General features: G+C 42.0%; 1 protein-coding gene across 29 annotated transcripts in view; it reads right to left on the bottom strand.

Annotated features, from left to right (window-relative positions):
• The window catches only part of NEB (nebulin), a 96448-nt gene that overhangs the window by 4391 nt on the left and 71085 nt on the right, over nt 1–20972 (bottom strand). For 2 of the 29 annotated variants that reach the window (XM_086897951.1, XM_086897952.1), the window contains exons 118-141: nt 20648–20749; nt 20435–20533; nt 17357–17467; nt 17112–17216; nt 14947–15051; nt 14086–14196; nt 13506–13616; nt 12550–12663; nt 12321–12425; nt 11801–11905; nt 11582–11686; nt 10734–10826; nt 9595–9687; nt 8410–8502; nt 7833–7925; nt 5590–5682; nt 5018–5110; nt 3958–4050; nt 3012–3104; nt 2476–2568; nt 1854–1946; nt 1332–1424; nt 522–614; nt 112–204 (exon numbers count right to left, since the gene is read on the bottom strand). In XM_086897951.1, the coding sequence (XP_086754077.1) occupies nt 112–204; nt 522–614; nt 1332–1424; nt 1854–1946; nt 2476–2568; nt 3012–3104; nt 3958–4050; nt 5018–5110; nt 5590–5682; nt 7833–7925; nt 8410–8502; nt 9595–9687; nt 10734–10826; nt 11582–11686; nt 11801–11905; nt 12321–12425; nt 12550–12663; nt 13506–13616; nt 14086–14196; nt 14947–15051; nt 17112–17216; nt 17357–17467; nt 20435–20533; nt 20648–20749 (2382 nt within the window). The remainder of the gene's footprint in view (nt 1–111; nt 205–521; nt 615–1331; nt 1425–1853; nt 1947–2475; nt 2569–3011; nt 3105–3957; nt 4051–5017; nt 5111–5589; nt 5683–7832; nt 7926–8409; nt 8503–9594; nt 9688–10733; nt 10827–11581; nt 11687–11800; nt 11906–12320; nt 12426–12549; nt 12664–13505; nt 13617–14085; nt 14197–14946; nt 15052–17111; nt 17217–17356; nt 17468–20434; nt 20534–20647; nt 20750–20972) is intronic. The other 27 variants (XM_086897955.1, XM_086897954.1, XM_086897953.1 and 24 more) reach the window with 27 other exon arrangements.

A 20972-nucleotide genomic window follows, 5' to 3' on the forward strand; every position in this document is an offset into this window, starting at 1 on the left:
ATAATCAAAGGGAAAATAGGCAAAAATAAGGAAAACTGGGAAAATAAGGCTAAATTAGGTGGAGTTTGGCTGAGGATGGTTATTTTTGACACAAGGCTGTGCTTTCAGTACCGAGCTGATTTGCTCCTGGTTCCGCTTGACTCTCTCCATCTCCGGAGTGACCGGGCTGGGAGTGGCCTTCCCTAAACCTTCCCTGTATGCAACCTACAGACCACAAAGGAACTCAGTCACCGGGACAGAACTCCACAACTGGGATGTTACTGGGTTTACACTCAAAACCAGCCATTAGAAATGAGGAAAAAATTTAAAAAGTCAGGAAAAATTGTATTAACGAGTTAAACGATTAAAAAAAAAAAAAAAATCCTTTAAAATTACAGAACTTAAGAGGTGACTTGAAAAAGAAAAAATTAGAGGGTTAAATAAGACCAGGCAGAGTGAGGTTATGCAGAAGAGCTCTATGACATCCTCTGGGGTTAAGCACTGCAGTGGGAGCTTTGGGAAGCGTTTCCCTGCGGGAATACCGAGCTAATCTGCTCCTGGTTGCGTTTGACTCGCTCCATCTCGGGAGTGACGGGCGTGGGGGTCGCCTGCCCCACGTTCTCTTTGTACAACACCTGCGGGACACAGAACAGCGAGCTGGGCTCAGCCCCACAGCACCGCCTTGGAACACAAATTATTACCTTTGAACACCTCAAACGTTTAGTGCTGCCAGGAGGGGTGAGGAACAGGGAGAGGAAATCTGGGATTTGGGGTTAGGGCTCTATCCAGGGTGGCTCCAGAGGCTCAGGAAGTGCCTCTGGCTCTAAAAAGCTGTTTAAGAAATGCTTTATCTGATTTTTTTTTTGTCTATATTTGAAGCAATTCCTGATCCTTTTGGGAGGGAGGTGGAAGTTTTGTTGCCACACTGCCCCAAATAATGATGTCAGGGATGGGTGGTTTTCCCTGAAGTCAAATCCGCCTGAAAATCCAATGAAAAGGTGAAAACTAAACACAGAGAGAAACCTGAATATCCCTGGAAAACCTGGGCTAGTGGGAGGTAAGGGAATGAAATGTCCCTTCCAACCCAAACATTCCCTGATCCCCGCCAAGGGATCCAGACTGTTGGGACTGGATAGAACCCATAAATTCACAAACCAAGTAGTGAAAAAAACTAAAACTCTGGATCACACCGTTCACACCGAAGTAATTTGGGTTTAGAAGGAGAAATTAATGTGCAAGGGAAAAAAAAGAAATAAATCTCTTTTTAAATTAAAACCAGCTCTGAGTGGGAGTTAGGCTGTTACTTGATTAAGTTGAAGCACAAAGGAAACCAGAAATTTCTGGGAAGGTACCGAGCTAATGATCTCTTGATTGCGTTTGACTCTCTCCATCTCGGGGGTGATGGGGGTCGGGGTCACCTTCCCCACATTTTCCTTGTACAAAACCTACAGGATACAAGGGAGTATCCAAATGTCATTGGAAAGGAAAAGAAAACCAAAGCAAACCAAAAAGCAGAACAGACAAACAGCGTTTTTACACCGAGTTAGGGCTGGGGCACGGGAGGAGGAATCGGAGCTTTGCCGTTAATCTGGGATGCAGGAACGGGCCCTGGCTGGAATCGTCGGTGACAAAGCACAGGTGGAGTAAGAAAGGGTTAAAAAAACTCCATCAGGACAACAAACTCCATTTCCAAAAGGGATTTTTTTCCTAGTGAAGCCCTGCCTGGGGCAGCGTTAAAGAGAAGCCGGGGTGGTTTGTGTGTGAGCGCGGGCCTGGGGCAGAGTCAGCTCAGGTTAATAAGCGCAGGGCGCCGATGCTCCAGCCGGGTTAGACACTTCACTCCCGTTTTTAGGAACTTTTCCTGCTGGAAGTACCGAGCTAATGATCTCTTGATTGCGTTTGACTCTCTCCATCTCGGGGGTGACGGGGGTGGGGGTGGCTTTCCCTATGTTTTCCTTATACAACACCTGTGGGACGAGAGAAAGGAGCCAGAGAAAGCCGCAGTCAGTGACAGCTCTCCCCACACATTTCCTTTTTCCTTGGATTTAGTTCCCCAGCTGGTTTTAAAGCAGGTCCTGGGCACGGTTTTAGTAGAGGAGGAGTTTGGCAGCCTGGCTCGAGCTGCTGGTGATAAATGGGGTAAGTACTGCACCAAAAGAGCACAAAATCCCACCGGAGGGGCTGAGCACGCCAAGAAAACCCAATTAATCAACAGCTTTAAATAAATGGCAGCTCTGCAGAGAAAAGGAGAGGAGTTTGAGCGGGTTTAGGATTAGAACAGGACATTAAAACCACTCTTAAAAACCAAGATCAACTGAACCGAGTTAACATTTCAACCTGAGAAAGCCACAAGTGAGGAGTGAGCCCTGCTCCAAGGGCAGCGTTATTTTGGGACAAATCCTTCTCCAAACGGTTAAAAAGGGCTTCAAAAGAGTTAAGAGGTTTCAACTCTGGGTTTAAAAAGTTAAAGGGAAGTTTTGTTCTTGGCAAAAGTACCGAGCTGCAAATCTCCTGGTTGCGTTTGACCCTCTCCATCTCGGGGGTGACAGGAGTGGGGGTCCCTGTCCCCACGCTCTCTTTGTACAACACCTGCACAACAAGAAACCGTCCAAACCCATCAGCGACCCCAGAACCCATCACACCCCAAAATTCACAAAGCGGGAGCTGTCAAACCCCCAGAGAAGTCACACCCTCCCCTCTTCCACGGTTAAAACAAAGGCAAGAAGAATTTTAGGTATTAAAAAAAACCCCACACATCAAAGGAAGTCGGAGCAGGGAGCAAAACGGTTAAAAACACGTCGAATAACGCAAATATTTGTAAATAATTCGGAATAATGTAACTATCTGTGGATAATTCCATCAGTGAAGAGGTGGGAGGTCAGTGGCACAGCGAGGAAGAGAGGATGTGCTCACGAGGATGCGCTGAGGAGTGGATTAGGTGGGATGAGGAGAGGAATTACGGATTTTTAAGGAAGGTTAAGGAGAGGTGGAAGAGCGGAGTTAAAGGGAAAACTCCTCCTCGCCACAAATACCGAGCTGAGCTGCTCCTGGTTGCGTTTGACTCGCTCCAGCTCGGGAGTGAGAGGGATGGGAGTGCCCGTGCCCAGCTCCTCCCGGTACAGAACCTGCGGGAGAACAGGGATCAGGGATGGCCAAAATCCGTGTGGGAAGGAGAAACCACCAAATCCTGCCCCAAACAGGAGCGCTGCTCAGAGCCTGGACACAAAACTGGGGGAAAAAAGCTGTGAAAGCATCAAAAAATAACAAATAAAGCAGTTCTGGTTCCTCTGGCAGCCCAGCGCGTCCCACACCCAGGCAAGGTTTAGTTCTCGAGTGTAAAATAAGGAAAATCGGGAAAATTCACTCCATGGAATGAAACTGGAAGTGGGACTAAATAGGGAAAATAGGGTGGGGTTTTAAGAGTTAGAAAAGAACTGTTGGGACTAAATAAGGAAAATAGGGTGGGGTTTTAAGTGTTAAAAAAAGAACTGTTGGGACTAAATAAGGAAAATAGGGCGGGGTTTTAAGAGTTAAAAAGAAAAAGGATTGTTGGGACTAAATAAAGGAAACACAGTGGTGTTTTAAGAGTCAAAAAAGATTATTGAGACTAAATGAGGAAAACAGAGAGGATTTTTAAGAATTAAAATTTCTGGGACTAAATAAGGAGAACAGGGTGGGATTTTATGAGTTAAAAAAAGGATTTTGGGGTCTAATTCAGGAAAACAGAGTTTTAAAAAAAAGGCAATCACACTCCAAAAGGTGGGATTCAATTACTAAAAGGATATAATTAAAAATAAAGGTAATAAGAACAATGTAAGTAATAATTATGAAGGAAAAAAAGAAATTCCGAGAGGGACCAGGATATTATTTTTTGGGTAAGTCGATTATAAGGAAACAAGAATATTGGTTTGTTGGTTAAAAAGTATTTTAAAATCCATTAAGAGGGATTTTCTTTTGGTTTTTGAAATTCAAAAATACCGAGCTAATGTGTTCCTGGTTGCGTTTGACCCTCTCAATCTCGGGGGTAACAGGGGTGGGGGTTCCTGTCCCCAGCTCCTCCTTGTACAACACCTGTGGGGCAAGGGGCAAAAATCAGATTTAAAGCAGCACCAGAAGCACCCAGAGCATCAGAGAGGGGCTTCTGACACGTCCTGGGTTGAAAAATCCCTAGAAATAAAAAGAACTCCTTGAAAATTCTGATGTGGCTGAGGCTAAAGGAGGGTGGATTCAGGTGGGCTTTTGGGAAAAAAAATTAAATTATATATAAAGTATTATTAAAGATGATATATAATTATATATCTAAAATATATATTAATCAACTGATATATAATTTTATATTTTACATATATTATATATATAGATATTACAGATTACAGATATACAATTTCTAGTGCTCTCCTGTTTTTAGTAGCACTTCCCTCACCTTTCCACACATTCCAACACCCCCAGTGCACCCCTGGCACGTTTCCTAAAGGGAAAGGCACCAAATCCAAGAGGAAAGGCACCAAATCCAGAGGAAAGGCACCAAATCCAAAGGGAAAGGCACCAAATCCAAGGGAAAATGCACCAAATCCAAAGGGAAAGGCACCAAATCCAAGAGGAAAAGGCACCAAATCCAAGCCAGGAGGAATCCAGGCACCAATTCCAGCTGATTTCCCCATCCCAAACCCATCCCAGCGGGCTCAGGGATCAGAGCTGGGGGCACAGCCACGGATTTGGGTCAGGCAAGGAATGGTTTGGATTTGCTATGTGGGAAAACCAGAGGGAATAAAAAAATAATCAAGGATTGAAGTGATTAATAAAAGGAAAAGCAGATCGTATAAAAATGTGGCAGGAAGAAGATGGGAAGAAGGAATCTAAACTCATTAGTGGGATGGAGCTAATTGAAATAAATCAGTGATTACAAAGGAAAAACGGCAGAAAACAAGGAATGGGATGTTCTTGTGTCAATCAACCACTTGGGAGTTAAGATTATTTGAAAATCAATTAAAAGGGAATTTTTTTTGTTTTGTTTTTGGCTTTTGAAATTCAAAAATACCGAGCTAAAGTTTTCTTGATTGCGTTTGACCCTCTCAATCTCGGGGGTGACGGGGGTGGGGGTTCCTGTCCCCAGCTCCTCCTTGTACAACACCTGTGGGGCAACAGGGCAGTCAAAAAGAGGTAAAAACAACAAAAAAAATCTGCATTTGATGGAGGGAATTAATGGAATTTTATGCCCACTATATGTACTAGAAAGCAGGAAAAATTAGGGAGCATAAATCAGTTATTAATTGTGATTATAATAAGCTTGAGAATAATAATCTGCTTGGACAGGCTCCAGTGGAGGAGCAAAGTATTATAGGAAGGGAATTCAGCAAGTTGTTAAGAAAAAAAAATGGTTTAAAAATGCAGAATAGCTTAAACTTCAGGGAAAAAAAATTACTGCACATGAAACATCCAGTGTTAAATTATAAGAGAAATATTTTAAAAAATAAGCACATAAAATATGGTGCCTGAAAACATAAGAGCAGAAAGGGGATTTTTTGGAAGTTAATTTGAGAGGATTTGAAGTTTGCAGGGGTTAAAGAGTTACAGAGGACTGGGAGCTTTTCTGAAATGATAAAAAGATACCGAGCTAAAATTCTCCTGGTTGCGTTTGACCCTCTCCATCTCAGGGGTGACAGGAACTGGGGTGCCAACCCCCAGCCCCTCCTTGTACAACACCTGTGGGCAGCAGGAGCGTGGAAAATAAATATAAAATAAAATAAAATAAAATAAAATAAAATAAAATAAAATATAAAATAAAATATAAATAAATTAAAATAAATTAAAATAAATAAAAATAAATTAAAATAAATTAAAATAAAATAATAAAAATACCAAAATAAAATAAGCAATATAAAATATAATAAAGTAAAATAAAAAAAATAAAATAAAAAATAAAATAGGTATAAAATATAAAACACCAAAATAAAATAAAAAATATAATAAAGTAAAATGAAATATAAAATACCAAAGTAAAATAAACAATAAAAATAAATATAAAATATAATAAAATGTATTAATAATAAAAATAAATAAATATTATAAATAAATAAATAATCAATAATAAAAATAAAAATAAAATTTAAAATAAAAAATATACCAAAATAAAACAAAAATAAAATATAAAATATTTTTTAATAAAATAAAAATAAATAAAATAAAATAAAATAGAATAATAAAATAAAATAAATAGAAAATAAAATAGAAAATAAAATAAATAAAATATGCAATATAAATATAATAAAGTAAAATAAAAAATTAAATTAAATTAAAATAAGTATAAAATATAAAATACCAAAATAAAAAAAACCAAAAATAAAATAAACAATAAAACATAAAATATAAAATAAATATAAAATACCAAAATAAAATATAAAATATAAAATATAAAATATAAAATGTAAAATAAAATATAAAATATAAAATAAAGTATAAAATAAAAATAAAAAATAAAATAAATATAATAAAATAAAATGGAAGGGTAGAAAGGAGAAGAGAAATTAATATTGTGAAATTCAAAGTGGGAAAAAAAAGTGTTTTGTTTTGGTCAAATCTCAGCAAAAATCCCAAGGAAGATAACCAGGTGATGATGCTGTTCCCTGACCGGGGCCAGAGCTGCTGGAATGTTCCAAGGCTCCTGGAAATTCCCTGGCAAAGGTTTTTCCCTGCTCCAGCTCTGGATGTGGCAGCTTTGTCTCGGGACTGAGGGAGCTGCAGGGAGCCCTGTCCCAGGAGCCCTGTCCCAGGAGCTCTGTCCCAGGAGCCCTGTCCCAGGAGCCCTGTCCCAGGAGCCCTGTCCCAGGAGCTCTGTCCCAGGAGCCCTGTCCCAGGAGCCCTGTCCCAGGAGCTCTGTCCCAGGAGCCCTGTCCCAGGAGCCCTGTCCCAGGAGCCCTGTCCCAGGAGCCCTGTCCCAGGAGCCCTGTCCCAGGAGCTCTGTCCCAGGAGCCCTGTCCCAGGAGCCCTGTCCCAGGAGCTCTGTCCCAGGAGCTCTGTCCCAGGAGCCCTGTCCCAGGAGTTCTATCCCAGGAGCCCTGTCCCAGGAGCTCTGTCCCAGGAGCCCTGTCCCAGGAGCTCTGTCCCAGGAGCTCTGTCCCAGGAGCTCTGTCCCAGGAGCCCTGTCCCAGGAGTTCTATCCCAGGAGCCCTGTCCCAGGAGCTCTGTCCCAGGAGTTCTATCCCAGGAGCCCTGTCCCAGGAGCTCTGTCCCAGGAGCCCTGTCCCAGGACTGAATTCCCGCTGGGATCGGGGCTGAGGGACCCCAGAGCGGGCACAGATTCAAACAGAACCTCACAACCGAGAGGTGGCACGGTGCTCCTCAAAGGCAATGTGTCAGGAGTGGGAATTCCCAGCAGGAATTTTCCCATCTCCACTGGATGTTCCTGGTGTTCCTCCATGGCCCTGGCCTGGGAATGTCACACAGCTCCTCACAAAGAGCTTGGGACAGCAGAGACCTCTCACCACTTCCAACCCAAACATTCCCTGACCCCGCGGGTCGGGAAGGGTTGAGATCCCATTTTCCATTGGCAAGGGGGAGGCTGGAGGTGCTGGAAGGGTGGATTCTGCTCCTTAGGAGCAGTGACACCGCTCCCACGAGGAATATTTCCTTAGGAAGCCAAAGAAGACTCCAGAGCTTTCATTCCTGAGGTGAAAAACTCCCCTCTGGAACAGCGGCACGAGTTCAATTGAGGGGAAAATGAAAACATCAGGATGCTGCCAGGGCTTCAGGGGTTTGATTAAGGAAAGGCTGCTCCCAGCACAGCCAAGATGTGACATGGAGGAGTTAAAGGGTTGGGTTTGGAAGGGGGGCAGGGTGTGGAGATCCCTCAGTACCGAGCTGATGTTCTCCTGGTTCCGTCGGACCCGCTCCATCTCCGGCGTCACCGGCGTGGCAGTGCCAGCCCCTAAACCCTCCTTGTACAACACCTGTGAGGGACAACAGCAGTGCCACAAAAACCCCGCTCAGCACAGGCCAGAGCCACCAAATCCCACTGTTATGGGACTGTGTTTAGAGTTAGGATCGCTTGGGATTCATCGCACGCTCGTTCCAGAGGCAAGGATTAAGGAAGAGGCTGTGGGGGATTATTCTGTGAATGGGTCACTGCAGAGAGGAGATAAAGGCTCAGGGTAAAACAAACGTGGGGAGAAACACCACAACTCCACAGGGATGTTCTGCTGCCCAGTTTAGCTCAGGAAATGCCAGGATTATTTTCAGGCAGGTTTGTTCTTAGAAGAAAAGCACGTGAAGGTGTAAATCCCCCCAAAAGCACAAACAGTGGAAGATCAACGAGTTAAAACCCTGCCAGGGCACAGCCAGGACTAAACCCCTGAGGAAGAACAAGGTTAGGGTGTTAGGAGCACAGGATTATAACAACATCCCGTTGTTATAACTCCTGCAGGCTGGAAATACCGAGCTAATCTGCTCCTGGTTGCGTTTGGCTCGCTCCATTTCTGGGGTCACGGGCGTGGGGGTGCCTGTGCCCAGCTCCTCCTTGTACAACACCTGTGGGACACAAGCACCAGCAGGGTCAGACCAGCCCTGGGGACATCCCTCACCTCTTCCCTGGGATTACAAACCCAAAAATTATTTATTACACAGAAATAAAACCACAGTTTGCATCCCTCAGGATCTTTCAGAGTGATTTCCCTTCAGTGTGTCCTCATTTAAATGACACAAATTAAAATATTCTGCTGAGCCTACCCTGAGAGGGATATTTTACTTTTCATCTTAGTTTAGGAAATATGAAAAAAAATAATTACTTTTCAGGCAGTCAGCATTTCTTTATGGGATTAATAAACAGCTTAACCTTTTCTGGAATTGTTCAAAGATTTCATTATGGGCTTAATTCATTTTCACTTCTGTTTGTTTGCACCACTATTTCACTTTGGGTTAAATCTCTAGGAAGCAAAACAAACTGAGTATCACCACTCATGTTATGAGGTTTAACTTAACCTGCAGTTATTTGATTTTTAAAAAATGTATTTTTCATGAAAGGAGATGTTTGTGGAATAAACATCCACGAGTGCACTCACAGCTCTTCTTGCAAGCAGGAAAATCCTTGTACCAAAACAAAACTTGCACCAAAACATAAAAAAAAAATAAATTCCCTGCTTGGTGTCATTGAAACAAATAAATCAGTTACAGAGAGGGAAAATAACTTGTGGTGAAGGTTAGAAAAAAATGAGGAAATCATTTGGAAAAACAACTCAGCTGTCCACAAGTGAGCTGTGAAATTTACACTTGACTGGATTTGGGAAAGTTTTGTTTTCCTTTATAATTGTCATACAAAAAGGCTCCAATTGGGTTTTATTCCCCTCAAAGTTCTGTCTTCCTGATCCCTTTTTTCCCAGTCAAACTTGGACACACAACCTGGGTAATTTTTGTTCCTAGCTCAGAAAAGGCCACAGAGGAAACACAGGTGGTGACTGATTGGGATAATCCCTGTAAAACTCAGGTAATTCCAATTTCCTGCTGCTGGCTGCAGGGATCTGGGAGAGCTGGAGCTTTCCCAACGGGAGGAGGCTGGAGCAGGGCCCTGGAGGGTGCAGGGAGCAGGGAATGAGCCAGCTGATGGGCAGGGAACGGGGACATTACCGAGCTGATGTGCTTCTGGGTCTCCTTGACGCGCTTCACCTCCGGCAGGTCGGGAATGGGAGTCCCTTTGCCAATGCTCTCCTTGTACTTCACCTGCAGAGACACAGGAATCAGGGAAAGGAAAAGCATTTACAGGAAAGATTCCCAAGGTTCCTAAAGAGTTTTATCCTGATCTCGTGGAGAGGGAAAGTTTGAAGGACTTCACCACCTTCCCCTCACCTTCCCAAGGAATCTGCGCCAAGGCAATTCAGCTGCTGAGTCACTGGGAATGGCACTGAAAGGGTTTCATAAAACCAAATAAATTCCTTTAAACCTGATGCTGTTTGGCCTTTCCAGCAAGCCAAGGAGGATTTGGGATGTTTAAGAATCTCTCCTATTTAACCAAGGTGAGAATCATCACACAGCATTCCAGCAGTGACGGTGCCATTGCATTTCTGCTTTGCTAACAACAAAAAAAGCCTTTCACAAGAACATTTTTAACACATTCTGCATGAACAAACTGGCTGCTGTGTTAGTGCAGGACACTAAGTGACACCACCATTCAAAAAAAAAGCATGGAGGAGGTTTTAGGAGCTTTGAAATAAAATTAATAGGTAAAAATATTCCAATTTTAGACTCCCGTGACCTTTCAGATAACATCCAAGTTTGCCAGGACAAAACAAATCAAAAAAATCACCACCAGAAGATTCAGCCTGAGCAGGGTAAAACAGATTTTCCTGGGAGATGGTCCCACCCTCGAGCAGGTTGTGGAATCCTCATTCTGTGGGATACTCCAAACTCAACTCATCCTAAAGCTGAGCCACAGGGTTGGAATAGATGATTTCAACACATCCCTTCCCACCTAAATATTTCTTTTTTTTTTCTGTCCAAACTCCGTCTGGGATGAGATCAAATTGACAGCAAGAGCTTTCGTGGTTTAGGAATGGGTTGTGAGTAAGAAATGGAATGTTAATCATTAGAGAGGTTACTGTTAAAGTAACGAGGATGGGAAAAAACTTTCAGAAAGTCACCCTTAACTTGGGTTATTGCCAAACCACTGTTAGCAGGATGTAAAGAAAGGGAAAAAAAGATATGAAAAGAGAGATTATTTCAAATTGAATTAGCGGTAGAGTGAGTATTAAAAATCAATTCTTGTATACCGAGCTGATATTATCCTGGGTTCGTTTAACTCTCTGCATCTCTGGGGTCTTTTCAATTGTGGTTCCAGTTCCAATATCTTCTTTATACAAAATCTTAACGTTTAGAATGAAGACAACAAGGTTAAGCATCCAAAACACAACGTTCTTGCTCCCAGACACTGAATTTGGGCACAACAGAGCAGCTGAAAGCCCAGAGGATCCACTCTGCTGGCTGCCTCTCTCTGAAAGTGTCCAAAGTAAGCACCATTTGGGGGAAAAAAAGAGCTGATTTTTTTATATTTAATGCTTTTTTAAGTAGAAGATAAGTTATACAATAAATCAAATTATCAAATGTATTTCAGTAGAATATTCCTGGGCTAGTGGAAGGAGTCCCTGCCCATGGCAGGATGGAAGAAGATGAGCTTTAGGTCCCTTCCACCCATTCCATAATCAAAACATTTGTGGGCTAATTTTAGGATTGAAGATCATCATTTGCTCTAATTTGATTTATACAAATATTTTCCACTTTGTTCATGGTGCTGGAGGCAAAATGCCACAGGAGACTTGAGGCACTTGATGGCAACAGGAACTGGGCAACAACTCAGGCACACAGAGCACGAGGGGCAGCAGGACAGGGGAACAGCACAGAGGAAAGGGACAATAATTATATTCATTTACTGAGGGATTGTTTATCACAGCTGTGCCTGTGACAGAGGGCAATCACCCCACAAAAACAGCAGGAAAAACACTTTACAAAGCCCAGCTAAATCTACTGTACCTGTAAGCAGAAGCACCAAAAAATTGTGATTTTATTAAAGATATTAAACTCTGCTTTTTAGGCTGAGGAGTGAAGACAGAGGTGACCATACCGAGCTGAAATTCTTCTGGTTCTCCTTCACCCTCAGGATTTCTGGGGTGTCCTGAACCACTGTGACTTTTCCTTTACTGCTCTGGAGGTCTGACTGGTACTGAAGCTGTGGAAAAGGAAAATGACAGATGTTAATTTTATGCTGTACAAATTCTCTCACGATTTTCTTCAAAGATGAGAAAAATGTGTTGGGTTTTTTTTTATTAATTTCTGGACTTACCATGCTAAAGTTCTTCTGATTCTCCCGGACTCGCTGCATTTCTGGTGTGTCAGCCACAGGAACGTAGTAAGGCATGTTCTTCTCTGCATCTTCCTTGTATTTTTTCTGATGGAAAACCCCAAATGGATTAAAATAGAAAACACAAAAGCAGCAAGAAACAAACTGGAGTTATTTGTTGTTGAGTAGTGCCCATCTTTGTGGAGATGTGAGTTCTCTGTCTGATAGAAACTGAGATTATGCCTCTGTGCAAGATTTATTTTAGACAGCAGGTTATTGAGGAGTAGAAAGTGAAGAAGAAGAATCTGCTTAAAAAAGAATTAGCTTTGCAAAGCAAGAGAAATTATTGTGTCACCCGACACAGCAGTGAAATTAATTTGATTATTGCCGTAGAATTCCAGAGCTCTGGAAAGATTTGTTCCCTGGTGCCTCCTGAAGGTTGTGAGAGGTGGTTATTTGGGCGTTTAATTAGTATTTCCTGGAGTTCCCACATGAGCAAGATTAATTGCTTCACTCAAGATACCTGGCTGGAAAGGTTCTTGACCTGCTGGGCATGAATAATCTCTGGAGTATCAACAACACTGGTGTAGTTGGCTTTCTCCATTTCTGCCAATTGTTTGTATTTGATCTGTCGGGCAAAGCTCACGTTTAGGGGCCTGGATCATCTCTGCACAACAACTCACACTGGATTTAACCAGAAAAACCCAAATTTTCCCTTAAAGAGAGCTCGGGGCGGCGGGGGTGCCACAGACCTGGCTGGCGATGTCGGTGGCGTTCTTGGCCCTGACGAAATCCGGCGTCTCCAGCGCCAGCTCGGTCAGGCCCTTCCCGCGGATCTCCAGCTCCAAGGCTTTCTTGTACTCCTTCTGCAGGGGAACAAAGGGATGGGGCGTGGAAAAGGGTGCAGCAGCTCCAGGTTCACAGCCACAGACCAGGAATAGTGCCCATCCCAACCAGGAATAACACCAATCCCAGCCAGGAATAGCACCTGTCCCAAACAGGAATAGTGCCCATCCCAGCCAGGAATAACACCCATCTCAACCAGGAACAGCACCAATTCCAACCAGGAATAATGCCAATCCTAATCAGGAATAGCACCAATCCCAACCAGGAATAATGCCAATCCCAAACCAGGAATAACACCCATCCCAATCAGGAATATCACCAATCCCAAAGCAGGAATAATGCACATCCCAAGCCAGGAACAGTGCCAGTCCCAAGCCAGGAGTACCTCTAATATCAACTCATAATTATGCACACAAATTATATAATTTCAGATTATTTCAGTTTGTGCTTCATGATTTAAATCTTGGTTTAGCCCTTTGATTAATTAATTAATGAGCCCCTTGAGTGGCTGCTGATCCCAGCTGCCGTTTCCCATCTGAATTCCTGACAGTGACTGCCCAGGAAAGAGCTCACTTAAAGCTCCACTTTGATCTTTATTCCCTCATCCATGTTCTTTCCTGCCCTCTGCTCAAGAGTTTCTAGGAATGATGAAGCTCACACCAATCGAAGGGCAGGGAGAGATGGAATATTGGGAAGGAATTCCTGGCTGGGATGGATTTCCCAGAGAAGCTGTGGCTGCCCCTGTCTCCCTGGAGGTGTCCAAGGGCAGGCTGGATCACCCTGGCGTGGTGCAAGGTGTCCCTGCCCAGGTGTTGGAGGCTGTTCCATCTGCTCAGGTGTTTTCCAAGCAGCTCTTCCATACCTCGTTCAGGATTTGGGTGGCATTCTTGGCTCTCAGCATGTCTGGAGTCTCCTCCAAGGCTGTCAGTCCTTTCCCTTTGACTCCTTCCTCCAGATCCTTCCTGTACTCTTTCTGCAGGAGAAGGAGAAGGAAAAACACTACAAAGCCAATCCAAAGGGAGTTTGACACTCTACCAGCTTTGTTGCAAAAAAAAAAAAAAAAAAAAAAAAAATTAAGAAAATGAAAGAAAAAAGAATTCTGAAAGCTCCAAAAGAAAAAAAAATACAACCAAAAAAAAAAGGAAATTTGGAAAACAAGAAAGAATATTGTAGAGGGTTATGGAAGAACTACTCCAACAAAAGATAGGGATTACTGTGGAGGATAAATTGCCAAGGCACACACGCATGGACCAGTTAGGCTGAGGGAAGTCAGAGAGGGGCAGTAAATGGGAATATGGTTAAAGGACAAGGAAGAAATGTCCATTAGCACAAAATGGGTGTAAACATGCTCAGTGTGGGTGGGCAGGAGAGTGGGGGAGAAGAACTGGGAGTGCTGGAAGTGCTGCAGGAGGCAGAGGAAAGAAGCCCAGAGGAGCTGGTACCTCGCTCGCTATTTTGGTGGCGTATTTGACATGTAAGAGGGATGGTGTGACCTCCAGACCAGTGAGGTTCCTGCCCTTCATGGACTCTTCAAAGTCCTTCCTATATTCTTTCTAATGAGAGCAAGAAGAAGAAGAAGAAGAAAAAAAAAAGCAAAACAGCAAATATTTATTACAATATTTTCATTATGTGCAAAGATGGGAGGGGGTCAATGTCACTGGTACAGTGGGTGTTAAATGGGTTCCTAAATCCTGTCATAGCTTTCTATGGAAATAGGATCTGATCCTGCCTTCATTTTTTATTTTTCTACTCATTTTTCTATGCAGGGAAAGCATTCAAAGGTACCACAGGGACTTACACAGCTGCTTTGCAGCCTCCATCTGGGCCAGAACAGGAATAAACTCCAAATAAACACAAAAAAAAACTGCTCAAGAAAAGAAAATGACAGGTCAGGGGAGAACCCGTGACAGCAGAAACACACAGGGAATAAAAGAGTTTCTCAAAAATGGAGTTTTGAGGTGAAAAAAAAGAGGCAGAGCACTTTTGGTGTCCTGTGACAACACACAAACACTGTGCTGTGTTGGAAAAGCTAAATTAATTTTGTACCACATTTCTTACTCAAAGACTTGTTCAAGCTTCATTTACAGACAAAAAAAATTACAGATAAATTCATTTCATGACAGGAAAGTATCATAAATGTTCAATGCAGCATTTAACAACCATCATAAAGAAATGTGAAATAACTATAATTTCTCAGTCTGTCAGTGTGCACAAGGTGCAAGTAGAATTGTCTGTTAAATCCTTAAGTTTAATTAAAAAAAAAAATAAAAATAAAGATTTCAGCCTATTAGTATTGAATTTACCTCGCTCTGCATGAGCTGAGACTCCTTTGCAGTCAGGTATGTGGGAGTTTCAAAGTCCAACATGGGCTTTCCTTTTTCCTTCTCATACTTTTCTCTGTATTTCACCTGAGAAGAAAAGACAGAGAGTCACCCTCCTAAATAATCAAAGACCCAGCCATGTGGCTTCTATCAACAGTTCTGTGATAAAAATTGAATGTCTACTGCAGTCTGCCTTCCTGCAATCTGTGTTATTGATCAGCAAATGTAAAATTTGGTGTCCAGGAAGCAAAATGTCCCTGAAGACGATTGCTGCTGCTGCAGGCTCTGTAGTGCAGATTCTCAGAGTGCTCAGGGAGGGGCTGCTGTGGCCAAGTCAGAGCCTGATCCCATCCTGGAGCAACAAGCACTGACTTAAAAATTCATTACAACCTCATTAACAACAGCCTGATTAACAACCATTTCCTTATGGTCCTTTGCTGTGTGACCTTTTTTTGCCTTCCCATGCCTTGAACATCCCTGGGAGTTTCCAAGGCCAGGCTGGGACAGTCTGGGATAGAGGGAGGTGTGCCTGGATAATCCTAAATGTCCCCAAGACATTCTGGAATTCTGTGCCAAGCATCAGGACAATCAGCTGTGGCCCTTGGTGTCCCTACAGTAATTCCTCTCTTGCTTTACAGCCAATAAATGCTTGGAACAGAGAGGATCAGAGACCAGATCAGACTATGAATTTCTCTGGAGCGATCCAGTGTTTTATTCCAGAGGAAAAGCCTCCAGGCATGTTTACAGTTTTGGTTAAAGCCCTTTTGGATGCAGGAAAGGACAGCAGAGCTCTCCTTTGGATCATGGAATGGATGAAGAACTTAGAAATCCACTGTCAGCAACAACCCTCATTCCTTCAGTTCCCAGGTCCTTTTTTCTCCAGGGATAAATGCCCCTGATCAATAATAATGATGATAATGATAATGATTATTATAGCAATGTATTATCAGTGTAAAAAGATCCATGTACAGCAGAGGTGAGCAACAGGGACTGGCTCTGGAATGGAGGAATCACATGGAGATTTTATCTGTGTATTTTACGTGTTCTGAACTTGGAAATGTGCAGCTTTTGCTCCCTGGATCGTTCCCCAGGCGTGCAGGGCTGGTGGGGCAGAGAGGCACAGGGAATGTCCCAGCCTGGAGGATTCACTGGGAGGATTTGGATGGGATTTGGTGCTCAGTGAGTTGGGATAACGACAAACACATCCGACTTACGTGGCTCTGGAGTTCTGAGGCCTCCCTGAGATGAACCTGTTCAAGATTATCTGGCACCACATGGTAGTGACCCTTACTCTTCTCATATTGCTTCTTGTACTGGTACTGAAGGGAAGGTGTCAAAAATCATCTCAATCCAAAAAAAAAAATCCCTCAGCAAATTTACTTCTTAGGTCCAATCAAAGCAACATCTCAAGGGAACATCAGAGAGAAATTAGAAATGCAAGAAGTAAAAGAAAATCCAAGAAGTTTAGAATTGATATTGGGGGTTAAAGATGTGGGGGAATAGTTATTTTTTTTAATGGTCATTTGGACTGCAACAAATGTTTTGTCCAAACCAGGATTAAAAGAAGAAAGAGAGAAAACACAGTGGGCAATGAGAAGGCTGTACCAGGTAAGAAAGGTTTTGCCTTTTCTCATTATCAATTATTTTGTTAGGCATAATTATGTGGATTTAAAATAGGGGAGTGTTAAACAAACACAAAGTAAAAAAAGAAAAAAAAAAAACAGGTAAAAATTAAAAAAATAAACATAATAATCAGCAAAGAAAAAAGAAAAAAAAAATATTAAAAAAAAAAGGTACTTGTTAGTGTAGTGCAATCAGTTAAAAACGGGATCAAGAACCAATCCAGCAAAAATTGTCAGAGGATTTAAAACATTAGCAATTCTGCAGTCAGTTAAAATGGGACCAAGAACCAATCCAGCAGAAATGATCAGTGTTTAACACATCAGCAGTGGAAGAGGTGGTGAAGATTTCCCTTCCCAGAGCACAAACGCAGGGAAGCCGCCGGTTAAGGGGGAACCAGAGGAAGAGATCACTACCAGGTGATGCCCATGGAGATACCACGGGGAGCAGCTGTTAGAGGAGGAGTTAGCAGAGAATTCCCAAGGGAATTCCCACCCCTGGGAGCTGTGGGATCACCCAGAACATACAGCACTGGCGAGCTGGCTCGTGCTCAGCACGTGGTTCATCAGCAGCGACTCCTTCATGTCCGTGACGGGCTTGTGCAGCTTCTTCAGGTCTGCCTTGTACTTCACCTGCAGGGAATAAGGGTCACAGCCATCAGGAGAGGGCCCTGCTGGTCCAGCCTGGCCCGGGGGAGGTCCCAGCTGCACGAAGGAGGGATTTGGGAAGGCAGGATGGGATTTCCTCCCAGGAAAAGCCAAAGAGAACCTACCTCGCTGGCCATGTTGTGGGCGTCCTTCAGGGTCTTGTAGATTTTGGCCTCCTTCAAATCATATTTTGGCTTTTTACCCATCTCTTTGGCAAAGTTCTCCTTGTATTTCACCTAAACAGAGAACAAGCAGGTGTCACAGCTGCTCTGCAGGACTCACCCTGTCTCAGGACAAGAACAAAAGTGCAGGAACTTGAAGGTGTCCACTGGAATAAAGATTTTTTCCAAAATGACCTGAAAATGGAAAGAAAATCTACATCTATTTGACATTTACAAGATACCACTTGCAATTTTTTCCTTCCAGTGCAAAGGTCACGTCTCGTAAAAAGAAAAGAGCCAAGAGAATTGTGTTGCCAAAATTCTGACCCTTGGAGGTGAAGAGTTTTTCACTTGATGGGAACAGTCCTTTGATTAAAGATGTTTCACAATGACAAACAGGGATGGGTATAATAAGAGTAAAATACAAGAAAATTGTATATTATAGAATTATTATATGTAATATTAATATATAATAATTTAAGAGTATATGAAAGAGTGTTTAGAAGAAATTTTTATACACTTCTTGGAGAAATAAGAGCTTTAAAAACCTCGGAACTTCAGAGCACTGAAGATGTCAACACATCAAATACTTTTCTACCCATTGTTATGCACACAGTGTGCTCAGTCTTGATTAAAGGAGGACATTAATGTCACAAAGAGAGCAGTGGCACAATTAATTACTAATGATAAACAATTAATTAGAGTCTACAAGAGTTTTAGTAGCACTTCCAAGCCACATCAGCTTCAGCCAGGTCAAACACAGCAGTGAGAGCCATCAGAATCCAGCAGATCCAGCCTGGAGGCACAACAGGAATATTGACAGGAATGAGAGATATTGACAGGAATATTGACAGGAATGAGAGATATTGACAGGAATGAGAGTTATTGACAGGAATGAGAGATATTGACAGGAATATTGACAGGAATGAGAGATATTGACAGGAATGAGAGTTATTGACAGGAATATCAACAGGAATGAGAGTTATTGACAGGAATATTGACAGGAATGAGAGTTATTGACAGGAATGAGAGTTATTGACAGGAATATCAACAGGAATGAGAGTTATTGACAGGAATATTGACAGGAATGAGAGTTATTGACAGGAATGAGAGTTATTGACAGGAATATCGACAGGAATGAGAGTTATTGACAGGAATATTGACAGGAATGAGAGTTATTGACAGGAATATTGACAGGAATGAGAGTTATTGACAGGAATATTGACAGGAATGAGAGTTATTGACAGGAATATTGACAGGAATGAGAGTTATTGACAGGAATATTGACAGGAATGAGAGATATTAACAGGAATGAGAGTTATTGACAGGAATGAGTGTTATTGACAGGAATATTGACAGGAATGAGAGTTTTTTAAACCCAAAAGAAGAGTTGCTGGGAGATCAATGCAAAACTAAAAGCAAGCAAGCCAGACAGACAAACTCCAACTAAAAAACTCAACTGGATAAAGAAGGTGGACATGATGCTTTACAAAGTTTATGAAAAGAGATGTCCAAGAGAAAAAACAACTGTTGAAGATGTAAAAATGATTTTCTTTAAAACCATTTTCTCAACCATTCTTTGATCCCTGCAGCTGATTTTCCCTCAGAACCAAAATCATCTCAGCAAAGAATGTTTAAAAGACCAAGAGTAGGAAAAGAATGGAAAACCAGGATCTCATCACTGAATGGGAATAAACAGAACTTCTTTTTCTTGTAGATCAGTTTAGAATCCTTGGTTCTCCTGAGGAGATCCTTGGTTTTCCTGCAGACACCGTGGTGAACATTCCAATATCCAAACATGGCAGCAGACACAGCCAGACATGGAAAGACAAAATCCCTTCTTTTCACTTGGAAATGCATGTGTAAAACTGAAATAGCACAGACGTCTGCTGCCACTTCCAAATTGGAAATCCAGGCTCTGGGTTTCTATTTTCCAAAGGTTTTGATGTGGGAAAAAAAATCTAAGAAACAATGAGCCCTCAAACCAGTACAGGCTGCACTTCTCAGTGGGACTGAAGCAGTCAGAGCCTGCTCTTCCATTAGGAAATCCCAGCCAATAAAATAGTTTAGTTAAAGTTTAAAGGAAGTTTTAATAGAAGTTTGAAGAGTTAAAATTAAGTTCTGGTGACTGTTCACTGAAAATTGCCAGCATCATTGTTCAGATTGGTCATACACATTTATTTACACATCTATTTCCCTGGGGATTTTTTTTTCATTTTTGGACAATAACAGCTCAAATTTTAGGTTTTTGGGTGAAAAAGATGAGTTTTCACATTATGTGAATGCACTGAAACCTTCCATAAAGAAACCTAGAAGTTCCAAAACCGTTATGAGGGGCAGAATGACATTTAAAGTTTCACATGGTGCTGCAGAATTGCAAGAAAATTATGCCAGCAAGAGACAGATGCACAACAATGGCATTAATGGCAGTTAATTAAAATTCTCTTACATGACTACTTAGCATATTTGCTTTCTTAAAGGTTCTCATCCAGGGGGTGTCATAGGAAGCAGCTCCGTGGCCTCTTATGTGTTGTTTGAGGTACTCTGCCTACAACCAGCAGCAAGAAAGCAAGGTCAGAAAGGCAAAAAATCCAGAATTCAAACATGAAGGGGTGAGAAAGAACCAACAGGGACCCAGGTCCTGGCACAAGATTATTTTAAAGATACAAAGAAGAAAGAAAGGGGCTGAAAGAAACCAAGTGTCCGTTCAAAGGATGGAAAATAATAGTCAGGTAAAGGCTGGTTCTGGAAAAGCCAATACCCAAAAGAGCTAAAAAAGAACAGGGCAAACACTTCAGCTTCAGTATTTATGTCACAGCATCATCTTAGAAAGGTTTTATATCTCTATTAATGACAGCAGAAAAGTTTAACAAATACTTTGTAGAGGTATTTAATTTTTACTTCACCATGTTCCCTTCCTTCCCCTTTTCCCCTAATTTGGAAATAATTCCAATTATAATCATGACATCACTCTGTAAATTAACTTTATGTCTCATTTCTCTCACTGCTTTGAATCTCCCCAGGTTTTCATGTTGTCCTTACCTGGCTGGTCAGTTTGGACACCTCCTTGGCCAGCTCAATGTCTGGACGTCCCAGCATGGTCACACCCACACCTGCTGCTCCACGCTTCTTATATTCAATCTAATGAAAGAAATAAATCCTTTAGGAGTGAGGAAACCCACTTTTAATTATTCTGCTGGATTTTGGAATTAAATTAATGCCAAAGGATTATACAGAGGGCTTAAAACCACTCACATTGCTGATTAACTTGGCAGCCTGAGTTGCTTTCTTAATATCTGGTCGATCTGCTATAGGTGTGTAGTGGAGGTTGGATTTGGCATCTTTCTTGTATTCAATCTAATCCATGGAAAAAGACAGAGGAAAAAACATTAATGAGGTTTATTCATTGGGAATGCACCAATTAAGGACACAGCAAGGTTTTAATTAAGGACACACAAGGGTTTGTTTTGGAAATCAATTCACAAGGCATGGATCTGGGAATCTGGTTTTGCAAGTTGTCTGCAAATAAAAAAGAAATATGGGAAATTCTGCCTGTGCCTCAAGGTCTGAAGAAAATTAT

The sequence above is a fragment of the Cyanistes caeruleus genome, chromosome 7, assembly GCF_971803275.1.
Source record: "Cyanistes caeruleus chromosome 7, bCyaCae1.hap1.1, whole genome shotgun sequence".
NCBI classification, from domain to species: domain Eukaryota; kingdom Metazoa; phylum Chordata; class Aves; order Passeriformes; family Paridae; genus Cyanistes; species Cyanistes caeruleus.